The sequence below is a fragment of the Stegastes partitus genome, unplaced genomic scaffold (genome assembly GCF_000690725.1).
Source record: "Stegastes partitus isolate 25-593 unplaced genomic scaffold, Stegastes_partitus-1.0.2 Scaffold471, whole genome shotgun sequence".
Classification (NCBI taxonomy): Eukaryota; Metazoa; Chordata; class Actinopteri; family Pomacentridae; genus Stegastes; species Stegastes partitus.
The window spans coordinates 362,410-381,939 of NW_007578202.1; the positions used below are offsets into that span (position 1 = coordinate 362,410).

General features: G+C 40.2%; 1 protein-coding gene across 1 annotated transcript in view; it reads right to left on the bottom strand.

Moving 5' to 3' along the window:
* LOC103360893 (VPS10 domain-containing receptor SorCS1-like) overlaps positions 1 to 19,530 on the bottom strand; it is a 45,484-nt gene that overhangs the window by 5,831 nt on the left and 20,123 nt on the right. The window contains exons 6-23 of the mRNA XM_008286822.1: positions 17,412 to 17,476; positions 16,773 to 16,891; positions 16,351 to 16,440; positions 15,321 to 15,500; positions 12,342 to 12,488; positions 9,364 to 9,466; positions 8,555 to 8,631; positions 7,807 to 7,898; positions 7,541 to 7,648; positions 7,131 to 7,248; positions 6,841 to 6,974; positions 5,647 to 5,760; positions 4,717 to 4,888; positions 4,258 to 4,444; positions 3,377 to 3,510; positions 3,174 to 3,297; positions 1,791 to 1,903; positions 604 to 738 (exon numbers count right to left, since the gene is read on the bottom strand). Coding sequence (XP_008285044.1) covers positions 604 to 738; positions 1,791 to 1,903; positions 3,174 to 3,297; positions 3,377 to 3,510; positions 4,258 to 4,444; positions 4,717 to 4,888; positions 5,647 to 5,760; positions 6,841 to 6,974; positions 7,131 to 7,248; positions 7,541 to 7,648; positions 7,807 to 7,898; positions 8,555 to 8,631; positions 9,364 to 9,466; positions 12,342 to 12,488; positions 15,321 to 15,500; positions 16,351 to 16,440; positions 16,773 to 16,891; positions 17,412 to 17,476 — 2,212 coding nt within the window. The remainder of the gene's footprint in view (positions 1 to 603; positions 739 to 1,790; positions 1,904 to 3,173; positions 3,298 to 3,376; positions 3,511 to 4,257; positions 4,445 to 4,716; positions 4,889 to 5,646; positions 5,761 to 6,840; positions 6,975 to 7,130; positions 7,249 to 7,540; positions 7,649 to 7,806; positions 7,899 to 8,554; positions 8,632 to 9,363; positions 9,467 to 12,341; positions 12,489 to 15,320; positions 15,501 to 16,350; positions 16,441 to 16,772; positions 16,892 to 17,411; positions 17,477 to 19,530) is intronic.

Sequence of the window (19,530 nt, forward strand, 5' to 3'; positions counted from 1 at the left end):
ACTCCAAAAACAGGGCTTGACTGTCTGTGTCAATCGGAAATTGGAGAAAGAATCTGACATGATGGAGGACGAATGTAGGAGAAAGTCAGAAGAAGACTAAACAAAGATTACACAAAAAGGTTGTTTCGGGACAAAATCTATGCTTGCAGGCAAAGTGGTTAAAAATGGCTGACCACTTTCATATATTTCTGGCCTTAAACTTAAGACTTTGATTTATGACGGTGGACTACACAGTAAGTTGTAGATAATGAATAATGTATTCTATGTATCACTGGAAAGTTGTGTGAATCTTGTATTGTCCATGTTAGCCTGCTCTTGAAAATAGATATAAAAAAAGGTGCAAAACAAGATTCTACTAAGAGAAACATCCAAAAATATGTGAGGTTTTGTCTTTTTAATACAACAATGGAGCTTAAACTGATAACTCGACGGCGCTGTATGACACTCAAAAGTAAAGGACGTATTCTCCAGGGAGGTTCTCTCCAGAGACAGTCTCTTAACTTCCCTGCTTCCTTTTTTTTTTTTTTTTTTGGATCACAGAAAAAACCCACATGGTACTGAGCGTCTGCCAGGGGCCATTAAAATGATTTGATGAGGCAGTACCTGATCCAGGTGCGCCCACTTTTCATCCGTGCCTCTGTCTCTGGCCCTCTTCTCGGGCACAATGAAGATCTCTGCTGTGGTTGGTAACCCTGGGAGCACTGTGACCAGGAGTTGATCCTCGCTGATTCCTGTGACCTTTAATAAGAACAACAAAAGCTCATTAAAAAAAAAAGGTCTGAGGTGATAGTCGACGCTTTTGGCCCTGAAATTTGATCCTTGGGGGTCGCCGGTATTAATGCGTAAATACTTTCTGCTTTCTGCTTCATATATCATTTGCCTAAGTAGCAGTCACTGTCAGGGTATAATGCACGGATCAAGCTGAACATGCAAGTTCAATTTGACAGTCTTTGGTAAAGGCCAGGGCTCTTAGTGCATTTATGCCATAACCAGAGGTCTGCTGTCAGTTTCCTGGTGTAAACTATGGTAATATCTGACAAGACAGAAGGTCAAAGTGAATGTTTCATACTGAGGGCTACTGTAGGATATATATAGAGCTCGGTATCCAGGTCTTTTACATAACCTGCTGTGTTTTTGACATCCCCACAGTGTCTGAAAGGGGAAAAACCCAGACACACTTTGCCACAATTAGGCTTCTTTTACTTGAGGTTTTGGTGTTCTCTCAGCAGCAGATGTGGCTCGGCTCACTTCCGTAGTGTCCCCGAGCAAGACACTGAAACTGAATTTGCACCCGACGGGCAGGCTAGCATCTTGCCCGGCAGCTCAGCCGACATTGATGCATGTGTGTGTGTGAATGTGGAAAGAGATAGTAAAGCGCTCCGTAAAGCACAAGGCTAAAAATATGACATATACAGTAAGTGCAGTCCATTTAGCATTCAGCAGTGTTTTTACTCTGTTTTTATGTTTTGACGAGTTCAGTTGAAAAGCTCGCACTGGCAGCAATGATTTCTGATGATGAGCTTTGTCACATCTGAGGTTAACAACTAATTACACAGCAACTGAGGTTAAAGACCCTGCAACTAGTGGAGTGAAACACTCGACAAGATCACATGAATACATTACGAACGCAGCATAACAACGAATGGAAATGTTGCTGGTGCACTCGACGGAGACTTGAGTTTTTTTTTTCTTTCCACACTTAGTGCAAAGTTGCTAAAAGCCAGAATCTAAATGAGGTCTTCTGGAGATTTTGTTACAGCCTTCGCGATGCTAGCAGCTAAAGAACTGACCTGAACCATGCAGCTCTTCACAACTCTGCCGATGTCCTCCCTCCACTCGGACACCCCGGGGTTCAGCTCGTCCAAATTAGAAGAAAAGGCCAAGACATGTGACCGGAAATAATCTGAAAAAGCAGGCAGAAATCTTCTAACTTGAGGATACAGAATCTCTACACAACGGTCCATTTCTGATACTTCAAATAACCCTTACCCCGATCGTGAGGCCATCTGCACAGAGTCGATTCTGTATTTCCATCAGAGAATATGGACAATGCTAGACTGAAATGGCCACATGATTGCTAAATGGAAACTGACAAAGAGGCGCTAGACGTATTTCTGTCTGAAAGCTCAGTCTCTTGCGTAATATTTTTTGTCCTGTGACCTTCTTAACTCCGCTCCTGATCCCTATGCATGCACCATTACTTACGCCTTAATTCTCGACTTTCTTTATTAGGTACTCCGAGACAAGACGGTTGGAGTTCCCTTGATAAAATATATTGATCTTGCACTACAGGCAGAAAGGAAATGAACTGCTGCTCGCTGGAGGTCGGCTTTACTGCTAAATCATTCATCAGCTTCAAAGAGTAGCCCCAGGATTTCACAAAAATCTGGCATTTTCATATGAATTTAGATTTTTGACATTTAGACACTACATAAATCAGAAATAAAAAGAAATTATGTGAATCTTGATGTATAGCTCGAATGTGTATGTGTGTGTGTGTTCACAGTTTCTAGTTGTGGTGGGCCTCCTGCATGGATTCTCTTCCGAAGCTCAGTGATGTGGCAGCCTTGGGTACGTACTGTTTCCATGTCTTGTAGGCTACATGTACACTAACGCAAAACTATATTAATTGTGAAGGTAAAATGATTTTTCCAATAAGAAACAGCTTACATAACTGTTACCAGCGAGGCCATTCCACATGTAAACGATTTAATTTATCAGAGTAAAATAAAAAAAAGTTGTGCTTCAAACTTCATTCATGACCTTGCAATTATTAATTTGATTAAATGAATTATTTTAATGCTTGGTTAATTAGATTTGTCTGCTTCATTCAATCATATCTCACGGCCTTAGAGAATGGGGTCTTCACGTGGCCAAAACCCTTTTTTAAAAAACAATTAAATCATCTCCATTCCAGCTCAACAAATCCTCAGCTGATGAAGGCCATGAAATGTGGATAAAAGCTCCAAAAAAAAGCAGAGTAAGTGAACCTTTTTAATTTTTTTTTCCACTGTAAAAAAAAAGCCATAAAGTTCTCAGGTCATTTACTGACTCACGCTCAGTTTGAAATAAACTAAATTGTCTCCACATTTTTCATTTAATTATGATATTAAGAGGTTGTTTAAGTGCACTGAGTAAAGAAATATGAGCGTAACATAAAAAATATTACGTACCATAAACCGCCACCCTCATTTGGTCCTGATGGACGGTGTTGCCAACCGAAGCCTGAACCGTGACTGTGTGACTTCCCTCCTTGGAGAAGGTGAAGGATATCGCTCCGTCGAGGGTCACGAAAGGCTAATAAAGCAGTGAGACAAGCAATGAGATGTATCTGCTGGAAACATTTCAGTAGCTGGGCAGAGAACCTAAGCCGTACCTCTGTTTTGTTATCGAACCACCAGAAATAAGTGACTGTTCCCACGTTGCTGGGCCGCAGCGCTGTTGTGAGGTTCACCGCTTTGTTCTTGACGACCACAGAAGGAGCCGAGAGCTGGACCTGCTCGAGCTGACCTTGAGAGAGGAAAAAAAAAAACACGCGAACCACAATGTCACACCTTTTTGTTAAATCCTGGATAAATACAATACCGCCGCGGTGCTCAGCGTTCCAACTGAAAGCCACGTGTTTTGGCACAACAGCCTGGAACTCACCGAGCACATTGACGGACGGCGTGGAAGCTGATTGTGCTGCAGGAGTGCTTTTGACAAGTGCCTGTTGGATGTTTTGATGCTTTACGTGGCCATGAAAATGACACCATTGGAATCCATTCTAATGAGTCGAATTCAAGCTGACCACCGGCGCTCTTGCCCGTCGGTGAGGAGCCGGCAAACAGCTGTCTCTCACGGCCGTGCCTGATGAGTGACACTCAGAACTTTGAATGGAGGTGTTTTGAATGGAGTCTCACTTTAATGAGCCAATTTGAAGCTGCGGAAAAAGTGTATCCGCTCAAGTGTTTTGAGTTATTTTCTCTTTCTAAAGGCTCACAGGTTGAAGTGTTTTGAGTTATTTGAAGGCTGTTGGACCTTAAAATCTATGATTAGCTGTGATAAAGATGAGGACTGTGAGTTATAGTGTAGTCACTGTAAGCAAGCTGAAGTGACTCCATAACGCATTCACTTCATTAAGTGGCTGGAAACACGCCGTGTCAGCGAGTGTAAAGCCTTTTACACTACATCCACGCTGGAACTAAAGGTATACTGCATGGTTTTTACATGCTTTAGCAGCAACTTACAAAGAAGCAGCTCTTATTTTTGACTCACAGGAGATGTGGAGGTAAAGCATGACCCTGTCCAGGCCCAGATTGTTGCTCGCTGTAGCTGAAACTTGGTAGATGCCAACTTTACTGTAGATATGCTTGACCCCGTCATCGATGGAGCTTATGTTAACGTACGATATGGCAGTTCCATCACCGAAGTCCACCGTTATACTTGTCATGGAGCCGAGACCCTTCAGAAAGAAAACAAAATGCTGTCACTCACTCTGTAACCTCCGTTGTTTGTTACTGTCTCCGCTGACACATAACAGACTGCATTTTCCATAATATCTACAAGAACGAGGTCATGTTGTAAATCATGTCACCGCATATTTATTTGATACGCCGGTGCTCCAGCCTCTGCGCTGCGTCTCTGACAGCCTCCTGATGTACACTACACTCAAGGCATGCGGCCTACAAGTATCTCTATATATTACACATGACTTTGCGTAAGTGAAGTCAGTACCTCCTCCAGAAAGACCAAGAAGGTGACATTCTTCCCCAATGTTGCGACCAGAGTTCCCTCGCTGGTGAAGAGCTGGAGGCCCCTGGGAGCCTGACTGGGACACTTTTGCCGCCTGGGGCTGTACTTCACCAGGCTTCCCTCGGTGCAGTTGTTAGACAAAGCCCTGCGATATCTGGAGTTCATTAATGGAAAAATAAAAAAAACAAAACAAAGATGAGCTTTTCTTGAGAGTTAAAGCAGACGCAGCACACACAGAAGGAGACATTCATTAAAGATATTTCTGTCTGCAGTAGCCCACAGCTCTATCAGATGAGCTTAATTAGCCCTTCGTCAACAGCGGCCGTCCACCAATATTACAAATGTGTCCTTTTCAATTGACCTGGATGATATTTATCACTATTAATAATTACATAAAATGAATGTATTATTGTCACATAAAATCCAGTTATCACGTGTTGCTAGCAGGTGTTTGTTTTCTTTCCAAGCAGTCTCGGTTGCAGCATGTGATGCTGAGGCTGGTGTGAGGCATGAGGTCGGCCTTATTGTAGCTGGCAGTTCATTAGTGGCAATAAATATATCAAAGATCAGCCTGAACCAATTCTTTTAGTCCAATTTGTGCTCTGTATTTTCTGTTTAACACAAATCTGTGGATACATACAGTATGTTTTTAATTATTTAAGCTTGTCCACAATCTTTTTATGTATCCAGCGATGACTGAAGCCGTGGTTTCCTCCTGACTGGGAATTTCCAAATATGCATGCATGTGTTTTTTTATCTGTTTCAAACTCTCATTGACAGTGCATCAGAAAATTACCATATTCTCACAGTATAGCAGGGTATTTTCAAGAAAGTTTAACTTAAAGGTAACCAAGGACATTTGTGCATCCTCTGCTTCCTTCGCTTGTGTCAGTACAAACGACTCAGACGTACCCCGTGGTGTTGAGGAAGCTGTCTCCTGTGATGCAGTCTCGAGACGTTGCAGAAGGAACGAACCAAAAAGCCGGAGTGCAGCTCCCGTCAGTCTGCCTCTCGAACCCGTAGTCACTGTTTTCAGCGAGAAAAAAAAGACACGGCGGCTTGTTAGGACGATTAGGTACCGTTTATTTGAAACATGGAATAGAACTAGTCAGCTCAAATGGAGTCAGAAAGTGAGCGTTTACTACGAACAGAAAGGATCTACGATGGAGAGAAAAGTTCTCACAACGCGGCGGCTCTGAGCGTTTCAGGTTTGATGTTTTATGTATCAAACTTCTGGAGCAGAAAAAGCACTGCTTGTGTTTACACAAACTATAATTACACCTTGGCAAAGTCACATTTCTTTCATCGTGATGAGGGAAGCGATCTCAGGAGTCACTAGTCTTTTAGTAATAAAGTCGTGTTAAGCTTGTAAAATGTAGTCTGTTCAAACAGCACCGGTGAGATAAAAAAAAAAAAAGGAGAGAAAAGGAAGTGTGAGACAGTGTGAAGTTATGTAGAAGTATTAAACACTTGTTAGCCATAGAGAGGAAGCTTATATTAGAGTCTAGAGCGAACCATTAGTGTTATTCATTATGTAAATCTATTCAAGTGCACTTGAAAGATGCAGTGTACTGCTATCACAGATTTGATTGCGAGGGATGGGCTTCAATAGTTTCTGTAATCTTCTGTCAGTTGTGATGTGATGATATAATCACAGAGCGTGGCGTTTTTAGAAAATAAAACCAGGAATTCCTAATTATTTAGTCCAAGGAAATTGTAGTTCATTTAAAAAAAAAAAACACAGCGAATTGGTTTGAACATCATGTTGATTTATGAGATGTCGTTTTTTTCATACCTTTGGCACCTTGTGATTCACACACGAACAGCAAAAACAGGAATATTACAGTCCACAATAGCACAATAGCTCTTGGACAACCAGGAAATCATCTGTTCTTGATAAAAAGCAGTCAAACCTCACATACCTGATGGCACGTTTGCAACAGAAACGGGAATAAATAGTTGTGAATTATAAAACACAGCTCTTCAAATTCACGTCTTGTTGTTCCTCAGGTTCCCTTCACAGACTCTGCCTCTGGAGGTTGATAAAGCGTTGTGCATTGGATTTAATGAAGTGAAAAGAATATAGCTGCGGAGAAGGCAACTCACCACTCAAAATCTGCCTCTGTGCAAGGGCAGGAGTCTGACATCTGGGAAATATACTGATCTCTGGCCTTGACACATCGAACGTTTGCTTTCAGTTTTTGGAAGATTCTCTTCATTCCCATGATGCACACTTCACCCTGTGATGAATAATGCATCATAAACATTTCTGAGCTTCTTCTTACAGTCTTTTTTTTTATTATTGTGCCCCTCAATCAAAGTGATTCATTTGAGTTTAATCAACGACAAGAGTCTTCTCGGTACGAGCAGCCAAGTATCAGAAAGATCCCCTTTACCTCATTGTGTAACTGCCACGTCAGATAATCCTCAGATGTGCACTGCTGTTGGAAAATGGACCGGAAGTCGATCTTGACAAGCTGCCACTCAGATCGATGGCTGAAGTGACCAAATATTCTGCACAAACGAAGCAGAGAAACAAGATCAGAAAAATATTTGCTATATGGGGCAGAATCATGAAAGTTGGCGCTTGAAAAAAACCTTACGACTAATTTCAATCCGCTGTGGGAGAGAAACTCTTCCTCTACATCTCGCGCTTATGAACCCATTTCAAACCCACATTAAATAAAACCAAGAATATTTATGGACTCTTCTGAGCCTTCATCGGGGTAATATACTGTATAATTACAGTGGGGGTAATTAACAAACTGGAAACATATCATCTCTTTATGGTTCCTTCACATCTTACGTCATTATGAGGGTGTCCTCTCCAGGCTCCCCCAGCACCCCATCAACATAGAGCGGAGAGGAGGTGAAGCTATATTTGTCCCAGTTTCTGCCCTCATCAAAACTCAGCCTGAGGGAGAGAACAATGGTTGGATCACAGACAGACCAGCCACAAATAGAGCTGAATTCAGTGAGAAAAAGTCTCAGCAGGAAAGCAATCTCTGCTGCTTGTTTTGAAGATTGAATACAGTCTCTAAAAAGACGTGGTACATCCTTGGAGAGCCTTACCAAATGTGTCTAATTGGCAGAGGTGTGTGTCGGATGGCCACCAGAGATCCTCCTTGATTCAGGAAAAACACACTGTACTCTTCCTGAAAAACCTGCACACACACACAACCGGCTTCACTTTATCACAGAGGGAGAAAAAATTCTACACAAAGCATTACACCAACATAAGGAACATGCATGCTCACAATAAAACAAACCACAACTGCTCTTTACGCAGTTGCGCGTATGAATAAAAGCATCAAGTGAGTGTTGCTCTGTTTGTTGCTTTTTTTTTTTGTTTAGTTTTTTTTTAGGAGTGTTAACCCAATGGCAAAAATCTGTTTGCTCCTTTTGGTTTATTTGTTTTAAAGATCAGAGATGCACAAGGCTGTCTGTCAAACTCTCTCCTTCATTTCTTTGTGACTGCAGCACCGGCAACTGAAAAGCGAAAAGAAATGAAAGTTGGCACTGAAATGCTCGCATTCCTAGTTTTTCGTTCTCTTGTTCTGTATTCGCATAATGCCCTAGTAAAGTCATATATTTTTTTCAATTTTGTTTTGAATGAAATTGAGTGAAAGTTCAAGGGAGAGACGACGTTCATCACAGGAGCGCTCGGATTTGTCGAGTGAATGAAAGAAAAAAAGGAAAGAAAAACACAATGATGCTCAGAAAAGTGCATCCACGAAGCACCGGGGCAGAGATGCAGGCATTGTACGGGCGCCAGTATTACAAAGTGTACCCACAGTCCGAGTCAGTTATCACACCGTACCTCTCTCCAGGTGTTTCCAGCGTCCGATGTGATGAAGACGCTGACATTAGTGTTGGTGAGCTCAGGTCCAACCACACCTGAATACAGAAACAAAAGGGTAATTTTAAACCTCAATACACCAAAAAACCAAATCAGTATAGATGCTTCAGATTTTTCTTTTTTTTTTAAAGTTTAGTTTATTTATCTCAAACTATATATATAAAAAATAGAGAATAGGCAATGCATATATAATAAGCATTATTGAGAAATCTAGTACAACTTTAATAAAAGATTAAAAAAGCAGAAAAGAAGCTGATGTAAATATAATAATGCCCACGTATGTCAACTTATATCGAGGTTGAGAAAGAGCAAAATGAAAAGCCTATCTACTTCTGCCCCTTCTTTACAGTGTCAGAAAACAAACTAACTAATAAAAAAAAAAAAGAAAAACAAGACAGAGAACAAACTATAAGGTGCTCATCATGGACGCAATGCCACAAAACTACGTCCCTTATAACCTCCAATCATCACACAATATCCACCTAAAATCAATTTACATTTGAATGTTTATCCAGAAAAGACAACGAGAGTTCTATTTTTTTTTAAAAATCTTTCTCGTGAATTAACATGGCACAAATGTGAGAAAAAGAAATACTTCATTTAATTTTGCAAATTGTTGTCTGCAGAGGAAGCCGGCGCTGGGAACAGGACGGGAAAAAAGCAGATACGACTGCGAGTGCTGAGGATACGATCAAAGAGCAGCATCGAGACGGTGAGTAAACAACAGTATGGATGTGCAAATGAAAGTGCGAATCGAATAATCTTCTCACCTGATGCTATTATAATTCCTGGAGCCGAATCTTTGCTGACAATGTTTCCCGAGGTGTAAGGATTCTCCGATACATGAAGGTGTAGATGCAGCGAACAGTAAGGCTGCGAAACACAAAAGGAGATTAGTTTTGCACGAGTCAAAATGTGAAAATGAAGGTTTGATACGGCTCTGATTCAAGTCAAGACGATTTTGTTTGCATAGAACATTTAATACACAAGTAAACTCAAAATGCTTTATGGTAAAGCCTCGAACATCATTAAGCAGATGACAAACACACACACACACGCTGAAAAAATGTAGATTTCTTTAAAACCCCTCTTAAGTATTCCTTTGTAACTCCCGAGTTGTAATCCGTGGGCGAGCAGCGTTCACACAGGGATTACAACAGTCGCACATACACATTAACAACGAGACACAACCAGATGCCTGACGGGAAAGAAATGTTTTAAGACTGCTTTCACAAGAAGATACAGCTGCAACAGGTCAGGAGGCAGTTTGGTCCAGAAAACGGCACCATAGTAACGAAACGCACCTTCACCTGATGCAGTTTTAAGCCTCAGGTACACTCAGGAGACACATATTTGAGGATCTGAGGGGTCAGATGGTAGCCGGTGAGAAAGTTGGAAATATATATGTTGTTTAGGACTTTGCACAAACTGCTCCGTGAAATTAATTGTGAAGTTGTTAGAGAAATATTTTATTTGTTATTATGAAAAAAATGGCGACTCTTTGGATATAGACTGTTGTGGCAGAGAGAAGAACTGAACGTCTGTGGCACACACTAGAGTGACAGTTTGTTTAATTCATGAATAAATAGACTGAAATGCAATTATCAACTTTTTTTTTATTAAAGCAAAAAATGCAACGCACGGCTTTCAGCTTCTCAAATGTGATGTTTTGTTCATCGTGAATATGTTAAAACTGAACGTGTAAATGAAAGAACTGTTGGAACAAAGCAGCTGTTTGGTTGTAGCCCTCAACCACTGATGACACGCTGGAAGCTCGGTACGGATGAATCAGTTTAACTCCTCGACTTATGTTTACCGACCTTCTAAGTCTGAATGAAAATGTGTGTTTTCAGTTTAATGTGCTCCGTCTTACTACATCCTCCTGAATTCATTTGAAGGCAGCGGAAAACATCTCCAGCTCCAGATTTGACAGACTGGCTAGATGCAGTATTAAAGATAACATCTCATGAGTGCAGATTAAAAGGCAGTTTGGATGATGGGATGTGTTCGTGGGACCTTTCTTGGACTCGTAAAATAGATGTAGAGCCTATTTAGATTTCATTTATGGCTAAGCATCTCATCTGTGCGGGATTGTTTTCATTGTAATTTTAATTCATTGTTGGCTGGGTCTGACACTTTGGCTTATTTATTTATTTATTTCCCCCCCATCATGTCTTTTCAGTGATGTCTTCTCCTGTCACTGTGAACAGATGTGAAGCTTTACTTACTACCACAACTTTTTCTTTGAAACAAGTGAAAACTTACAGGCTGAAAACAAATAAGTTAAAAAGATTGTAGAGCTTTTACTGAATGATGGCAAAAGAATGGTTTTTATGACTTAACTTATCAAATCAGCTGTTGAAATTGAAATACCCTTTGAAACAGGTGAAGTTTACATAGTTACAATTTACAAGTACTGCACTCAGGCACAGTTTTCCCATACTTGTAATTTACTTTTTAAATTTTATACCTCGACTCTGCAACCGTTCAGAGCTATTGTACGTTCCACTTCACTTCATTTTATCTGACGGCTTTTGTCACTTTTAAGATGAAACTTGCGACATAATGACATCTTAAAAGAGCGACTTTCTAATCTTTTTAACTTTCTAAAAGCATTGTGTTGTCAAGGCCACATTTCAGACATCTGGGAGTCAACAGCGCCGTCAAATAATGACACTTTTCACATCGTTTCATTTCAATAACTTGTTTAACTGATCAAATATCTCGCAAAAACTCAGAGGGAATCTACGGACGGAACAGAATCTGCATTACAACTTTGTTTGTTCTTCTTTCCTTTCCCATTAATCATGTGAAGACCCCTGAGATTTATCTGCTGTCCCTGTTTATAAAACTATATATAAAGTAGTTCAAACCTGCTGCAGCTCCAACAGTAACTGCTGCTGACACAATCTAATGATGCCATAATAAATTAGTCAGAGGGACCAAATCAGGGTTTTACTTTAATACTTCACCTACGTTTTGCTTCAGCAATATTCTTCATGCAGGACTTTTACTTGTAATGGAGCTGTGTTGGTACTTTTACTTAAGCAAAGGATCTGAATGCTTCTCATATCACTGTTCTGAGTTCATATTTTATATGTAGGGAGTGTTTGGAAGTGTGTAAATCCATTAAGAGGAGCAAAAACCGAGTGAAGTTCCTTGCTTGGCCGATAACAAAGTTGTAGTCATGACAGTAGACAATTTTTAGAAATATGGCTGTTCGCATCTAAAAATATAATATGATCATTTTAGAATTTTATCATAATTTTTGGGGGGTGAAATTTAGTCTTCTTGAGCTGAGGAGCGGCAAAAAAGTATTAATGTACAGCACGCTAATATCACCTTAATCATTCTGGTGCAATGTGTTCAGTCTTGCATGTTACACACACACATATATATATTATACAATATCATGTTAAAATCTTTTTCCAAATCCTAAAATCCTAACACAACAATGGTAATTTACCAGCTGCATATTTTGCTATTTCATTCGGGACAGTTATTTTTAGCACAACATTAAGTATTACTCTTAAAGTGTTGAGCAGAATTTGCCAAACTAGACAGAAGGTATGCTAAATTATTTGAAAGGTGTCTTCAGCCACTGACATATTCAGGGCTGTGTTGCTATGCTACACGGATTTATTCACACTCTTTGACCATGGTATGGTGAGATTCAGCGCAGTATTTTTGCGAGCAGATAATGGAAATCCAAATAACCAAATCTATCTCTTGTCAGTGGCCCACTTACTTGTTCACAATAGACCTTGTTTCCCTGGAGATCGGTTGTTGGAGCCTGAAGAAGACGCCAGTCTCTCCCCTTGTTGTATGTGATATAAGTTTTCACTTGGTTCTCAACAACTTTATTTGACAGGAACACCCCTTTAATCCCGGCAACCTGCGAACATGAGAGGCGGAGAGCGGTAGGGGGAAAAATAACAAAAAAGGGAGGGGAAAAAAAATAACCGTAAATTATTCAAACTTAAGTAAAGCTGAAGGCCTAGTTCGGAGAGGAGAAGAGATATCTGAAAGTGATAGTTTTTCTGACATGGAGCACTATTTTGGACCATCTGTAGGACGGCTGAATCAAAACAACATATGGCACAGCCCTGAGATATTTCTTCTTCTTTGTATTTATATGCACAGAGATGCAGACGCTCACATGAAGCTATCACTTGAGCTCACATTTCTCCTCCATTTTGACAAATCTTTGTCAAAAGCAAAAACAACAATTTCATATTTTTTAACTGGTCACTGCAGCCAAGTGTTTCTGGGCAGAAAATGTGTGTCGAGGTCAGTGTAACCACTGCTGATGGCTATCTTAGGTCTGTAACAACGTGATGCTTTTACTGCTGGCTGGAGATGAGGATAATCTAGAGTGATGCATACATGTGCAGTCACTACAACCTCATACTAGATCTGTCAACACAGATATACCACGTTCAGGGCACAAGTTAAAGCTCCTGTTTTGCCTACATGGTGACTGAGGGCTTTCAGGGACAACAGTGTGTGCTTTTTTTTTTTTTTTTTTAAATGCGTGTATAGATGATACATCATCTAAACACCGAACCTACTAAATTCATGTGCAATAATGTCACATGAAAAAGATAATAAAAGCAGCAATAAAGTGGGTATAAGAGAGACACTCAGATGCTGCTGAATGAACAAAATGTACTAACATCTGTTCCATTATGGTGAGGACATCCAAGACATCTGAGCACAGGGTACACTTAAGAAAAACACGGCAGAAAAATCAAGAGTAACTCTTAGGCTGTCTGTCGGTACTTTGCTTGTCAGAGTCGGTTTTATTGTTGAAGAAAGCTCCAAAACCGGGAATTTAAATTTGTATGGAGCCTCTTGGGTTGCATGTTATCCTCATGCTACCTTCACTGTCCTCTTCCGGTAAAAAAAACAAAACACTAGATATAAAAAGGATGGAGGCTCTTAATTGGAGGTGATATGAGCGGATTGATAAATTAAATTAATAGTAGTTGTATTTTAAGGCTACATCCACACTAATATGTTCCTTTTAAGAGGCACATCTTCTGCGACTCGTGTCCACATTCATCTGGCGTCGAAAACCGAGACTGTTAGAAACACTGCTGACCCTTTTTCGATTAAAAAATCTTGGGTTGTAGTTTAGTCTGTGTGGGCAGAAAAAGACATTTTTAGAAATGAAGACACCCATGTTGCTTAGTCGTTGGTTGGTTCAACATGGATAATGAATTGCAGGGGTTGCTAGGCTTGTTGTCTATGCTTGCAGCTGTTGTGCAATTAAAGAAATCTCTGGTCTTACTTTTCCCCATCGCTGTTCTCCCGCCGCAGTATTTTCAACAACAACAAAGCACCCGAGCCCCTGTTTTGTGTGTAAGTGAACGGTAATGTAAGATGCGTTTTCAGGGCTGTTTAGTGTACACACGCGTTGTTTCTGAAGTGGAGCTATAATGCTTTTCAAGAGGAAGATCTTCTTCCTTTTAAAACACTGTTTTCAAATGAAGACACATTACTAGTGCAGATGGAGCTAAGTAATATTTGTCTGATCAGTCATCGCAGTATGTGTAATGTTTTCTCAGGAACACAAAGCAATTATTTAATCAAATAGTCAACTAATGAATAAGTTGAAGAGAATTATAGTCTGCAATTATTTTTTTTTTATGATCAGTTAACAAATATTAGACGAATGAGTGTTCCAGCTTCAGAAATGTGACAAATCCTTCTCCTTGTCTAAAAATGATAGTGAACTAAGTCATTTTAGGGTTTTGGACTGTCAGTCGGATAAAACCTGACATCTGATAGCATCACCTGAACTCTAGGGAACTACAACAGGTAATTTTCACCCTTTTCCGACAATTTATAGACCAAGAATTCAGCAGAGAATGTTTGGTAGATTAAAGGTCCAAGTGTGCAGAATTTCATGGCAGCTAGCAGTGAAGTTGCAGACTGCACGACACCTCGCTTCTCCTTCCTCTTACAAGCGTGTCACAGAACCTATGGTGGCTGCAAAAAGACCCACAGGTCCTCTCTAGAACCACTGTTTGTTTTGTCCGTTCTGAGTTACCATAGAAACATGGCAAAGTCCGAGGAAGAGGACCCATTCCTTCTCTCTGAAAGGCTCATTCTAACATAATGAAAACACAACAGTTCTTATTTCCAGGTGATTATATGCAAATAAAAGCATGCAGATGAGTATTGTATTTCTTTTCTGCCAATAGAGCCCTCGAAATCCCACATAATGGACCTTTAACTGACGATGGAAATAAGAATAGTGGTCTAAAATCCACAATAGTGAAGTCTGACAATTTGCAAGAATATTAAACAGACGAAACAGCAAATATTTAAGTTTGAGCTGCAAATTGAAGAGCCTAGAGATGCTAAATATTTAGCATTTTTATTAGATAGATGACATAAATGATTACCTAATTATCACAATTGTGTAACTACTAATTCGCTAACTTCAGCTATGCAAAAATATACATGTACAGGATATGTGGGCATGAACACATTTTCCTGCAGAAAAGAAAATAACCTTGCACGCATGACTGGGCTGATCATTGCTGAAATTAGTGAGAATGACTCGTCTGATAGTAAATATTCATGAACATTGTCCCGTAATTGCAGCAGATACAACACCAGGCCGGTTATTTAAGTGGGCCCGGCTTAGCACGCCTCACTAATACGAAAACATGTATTGAGATGATAGCATCGCCCCAACAGCCCCGTTCCTGCCTACCTCATAGAGGTCTATCATGATGTTGCCCTCCGGACCGCCGCTGCTCACAACGTCCTCCAGCATCAGGGTGAAGAACAACCCTCTGGACTCAGACATGTACAGGTTGTAGGAGTCATTCTGGTGCCAGTCCTGAATCGCTGCCACCACCTGGTTGTCGTCGGTGCTGATTATCTGCAAGTCCTGAACATGTGGGATTCATGAGTAGACTTCCATGTAGATTAGTCCGCTAATCAGTTGATAGGAACTGATTTAAAGGAGGAAAAAAAAATGCAAAGAACTGCGCACACAGGGGCCAAACAGACAAGCTAGCGATCTGTCACTTCTTTGACATAATTCAGCAATTAGACCTCAGGCGTTTCATGCCATGCACTGGGAATGAAGACAGGCTCCATTTAATAATACCGAATCCCTTATTCACAGTGAAGCATGGGAGGCGATACGCGTTCTTCTTCGGGAAATTTTCACAGTGAACACGGCTGGACGGATGGATAGACAGATTTATCGAAACAACACTGCAGGCACTAAATCTCTCCAGTTGTTATGGTCTCTCAAACCACTAAGCCACCCTGCTGTGCTTCTGGTAAATGGAAATCAGTGCAGTTTTGTGCAAACACAAATGGACTTTTCTGCCTCCCAAAGTTGCATTGGAGTTCTGGAGAACGCCGACTGTGTAGCTCCAGATTCATTTTTTAAGCAAATATCTGTCAATACAGCGAGAGGGAAAGTGGAAAAACTCTGCGTGGGTCTTAAATAAACAGATCTAAGCCTATAATTGTGCATAACTGAATCAATTTTCAGGAGAACAGTGATGCTGGGAAACCAATTTAATGGATTTGTCAGCAAACAATTTGACTTCCTGGGAACAAGGATACTTAAAATCATCTGAAAAATCAGCCCACAGACAGTCACCGTGACACCACAAAACAGCCTGCAGGAATAAGTGGAGTGTTTTACTGTTAAATTAATGCTGCTTGTTTTTACCACGTGGGCTCGACTTACCAGACGCTGCACCTTTTTCCAGTAACCTTACCTTTGGTAGAGTGTACTTGGGGAGCCTCATTGGGTAGAAAGCATTTCTTTTATAGGACACGTAATGGACAGACTGGCCACCTACTGGCACCTACAAAAGCAACATAGTGCAATCTGTAGAGCATCATATCTCAGGTAAATAGTCATAAACATTACACTGATAGCTAAAAGCTTGTATCAAACAATTTACGCCGTCGTCAAAACTCTGGGTTTCCTGCTAATTAGGCTGTTGTGCATTATGGCAGAGTGAAGTTTTAGCAACACACAACACCGTCATTTCAATTTCTCCCCATCCTTTCCCAGGATAATGGCCCCTTTTAGTTAATGAAAAACATGACTGTACATTAAGATGCGATTGAATGCATTGGTTTTACAGCTTTTAATGGTCTTTTAATGAAGCCAGACCTTGTAATAAAAACCCACCTGGATGAAAACGTATTCATCCTGAACCACAAGGGAATTAGGGATGATAAATCCAGGGAAAGGCTTGCCCTTGTTTCCATCAGAGCAGTTCTGAAGTTTACAAGTTATGTACTGTGACCCTGTGGGTAAGCAAGAAATGAGTGCTAAAAATACAACAAAGACACAAACAAATAACCTTCTGTAGTCCACAATCAAGGTTCAGCATTATGCTCTTGGTATTAAGTGAGCCATAGAGGCAAAAATTTTTGAAGGCCAATCCTTATTCTCACTAATAGATAAAGTAGAGAGAGCTGTCCCAGTGTGTTAGCATCAGCCAAATGAGGCGGTCTCCCCGGGGAGAGAGCATTAACACACAAGGCCTTATGGAAGTGCCCCCCTCTCTGCACTGTGGCCAAGAAACGAGCCAAGTCACAGCCCGGCCCTTGAAAAATGAATTAACTTAATCGTATGAAGAGTCTTCATGCAGCCAATTCAGAGGGGGAGTAGAGTTTTAGTATGGACAGTCATCTCTCACCAGCTTTTTTCTCTTTTTTTTTTCACATTCAGGTTTAAGCTGTACAATAAATGCTGAAAATTTGATGTTAAACCACTTCTCATATTAAATTTGGACTAATTCTGCAACGTGCTGGTCTGACTCACGTCCATCAGAGACGCTGATCTCCAGGTGAATCATTCCTTGCTCTTTGTCCAAACCCAGTCTGGACCTGGAACATCATGACAGACATCAGATTAAACAACACGATTAATAAATTCAGTAATTTTCTTTTGAGCTTGTGACCCTTTACATAGATACAATTAGTTGCTTGTTACCTATCAAATATAAGCTAAAGACAGAATTCTGCTTCTCTTTTCATTTTTATCAGATGTCCTCGACAAATACTTTGCAGCTCAATCCAAACTCTTTGTAGGTTCAAAGTCAGCTTTTTTACAATGGTGAAGATTTACATAACACACAGTGATAGCACCACACAAACTAGTTTTTACACAGAAGTGTGACCACCACGGGGGGCCATGGCCACCCTCCATCTGATCAAGTTTATTCACTTAAACTCCAATATCCAGGTTTCATTGAATGCAACTATAGTGTCTGAGTGAACGCAGCATTAGATGATTGTCACAGCTGTGGAAAGATGTTTGAACATTTCGTAGCTGAGTTGTACAATCCAGAATTAAAATTACAGTTTGCTACAGAGTAATTAAATTGTGACTAGTTTTCGTTCAGACATCTGTAACCTCATTATGGAACAACTTAGATACCTGTAATTCAGTTTTAACTAGTCATCATAATAGCTTCAGTTATCACAAACATCACTGGTATCTGAGTTGTTGTGCATGATGCTGCTAATGCTGCTGAGGCTTCCCGTTGAATACTGATTGATTGACAATTGTGACTCATCAGAATTAAACTGCCGGTGTCTTAAACTGGAAATAATAGTAGTCATAATTCAGCTGTGGACACCTGCACCAGAACTGCAGACGTCTGTAATGAGCAACCTAATAAACATGACAAGTGACGTCATTTGTCCTGAGAAGAATGACAATAAAAGAGTGTCTGAAATGACAACTGTGAACAGGAGGAATGACACTGCGGATATCTGAAATATTCTGTTTGACTAGAAAGAACTGAATTATGGATATCTGCAATACATACCCAGCACAGCTAATAAATGCTAAACCAGCTTGACATAAGCAGCCAGTTGGCTGTGCAGCCCATCCATAAACATCACAGCGAGTGCAAAAGACACAGTTTGCATGTCATTAGTAGACGGGAGACATGAACACAGACCTCCAAACTCAAAAAAAAAACATCTTTCACCTTTTCCTACAATTTCACATCTATTTCTAACAGAAATGCTCATTAAAATACAACTTAACAGAAGTCAGAGTCTGTCACACATCAGAGTTACAAGACTCACTAATAAAGAATCTAAAGTTTTGACAACATGTTAACAGGAGCTAAAGTTTAGTTTGGTGCGTCCAGCTGTTTGTAAAAGTCTTTCCTCTGAGTTTATTGGACACAAGCAGCATCAAACAGCAGCAGAGTCCATAGAAGCACTTCTGAAGCGAGAGAGTTGTATGCATTTATGCAAACGGCACAACAGTGGAAACTTCACTCATAACTTATATATAACAAATGAAAACCACCGGCCTCATGAACAGGACCCCCACTGAACCCCCTCTATGGACTGTATATGTCACATTAACGTGTCACTTCTCTCTTTGCTCATCATCTCAGCATCTGCACTGCTATTGGTCATGTTGCACCTCCACACCTTCAAATTGCACTCTTTTGTCTGTATAAATATAAATATCAGTATATCTGCACCCTCAGTATTCTTGTAAATAATAACACAGTTTTATGGTTCTTATTTAAATTTAAGTTTAACTCTTTACTCCACAACTTCTTTTTTTTGCTTCTGCTTTGCGCTATAACAGTTATTTTTATTTTTAGTTACTTTTATTTTACTCTGTATTTATTGTTTACTCTATATTTGTTGTTGTACTGTTGCACCAACCAACCAGAACAAATTCCTCGTATTGTGTAAACTATACCCGGCAATAAATCTGATTCTGATTCTGATTTCTAAAAGTAATCCCCAGATGGAGAAAGGGTCCATCAGGATCTAATAGTCACAGTTACATCATTTGCCACAAAGCTGTCACCTGAGCTCGATCACCTATTTGTATTAGTCCGATCTGATGATTAAATCAAACTGAAGTGTAATATCAAGTTTATTCATTTGGGAGATTTCTCCAT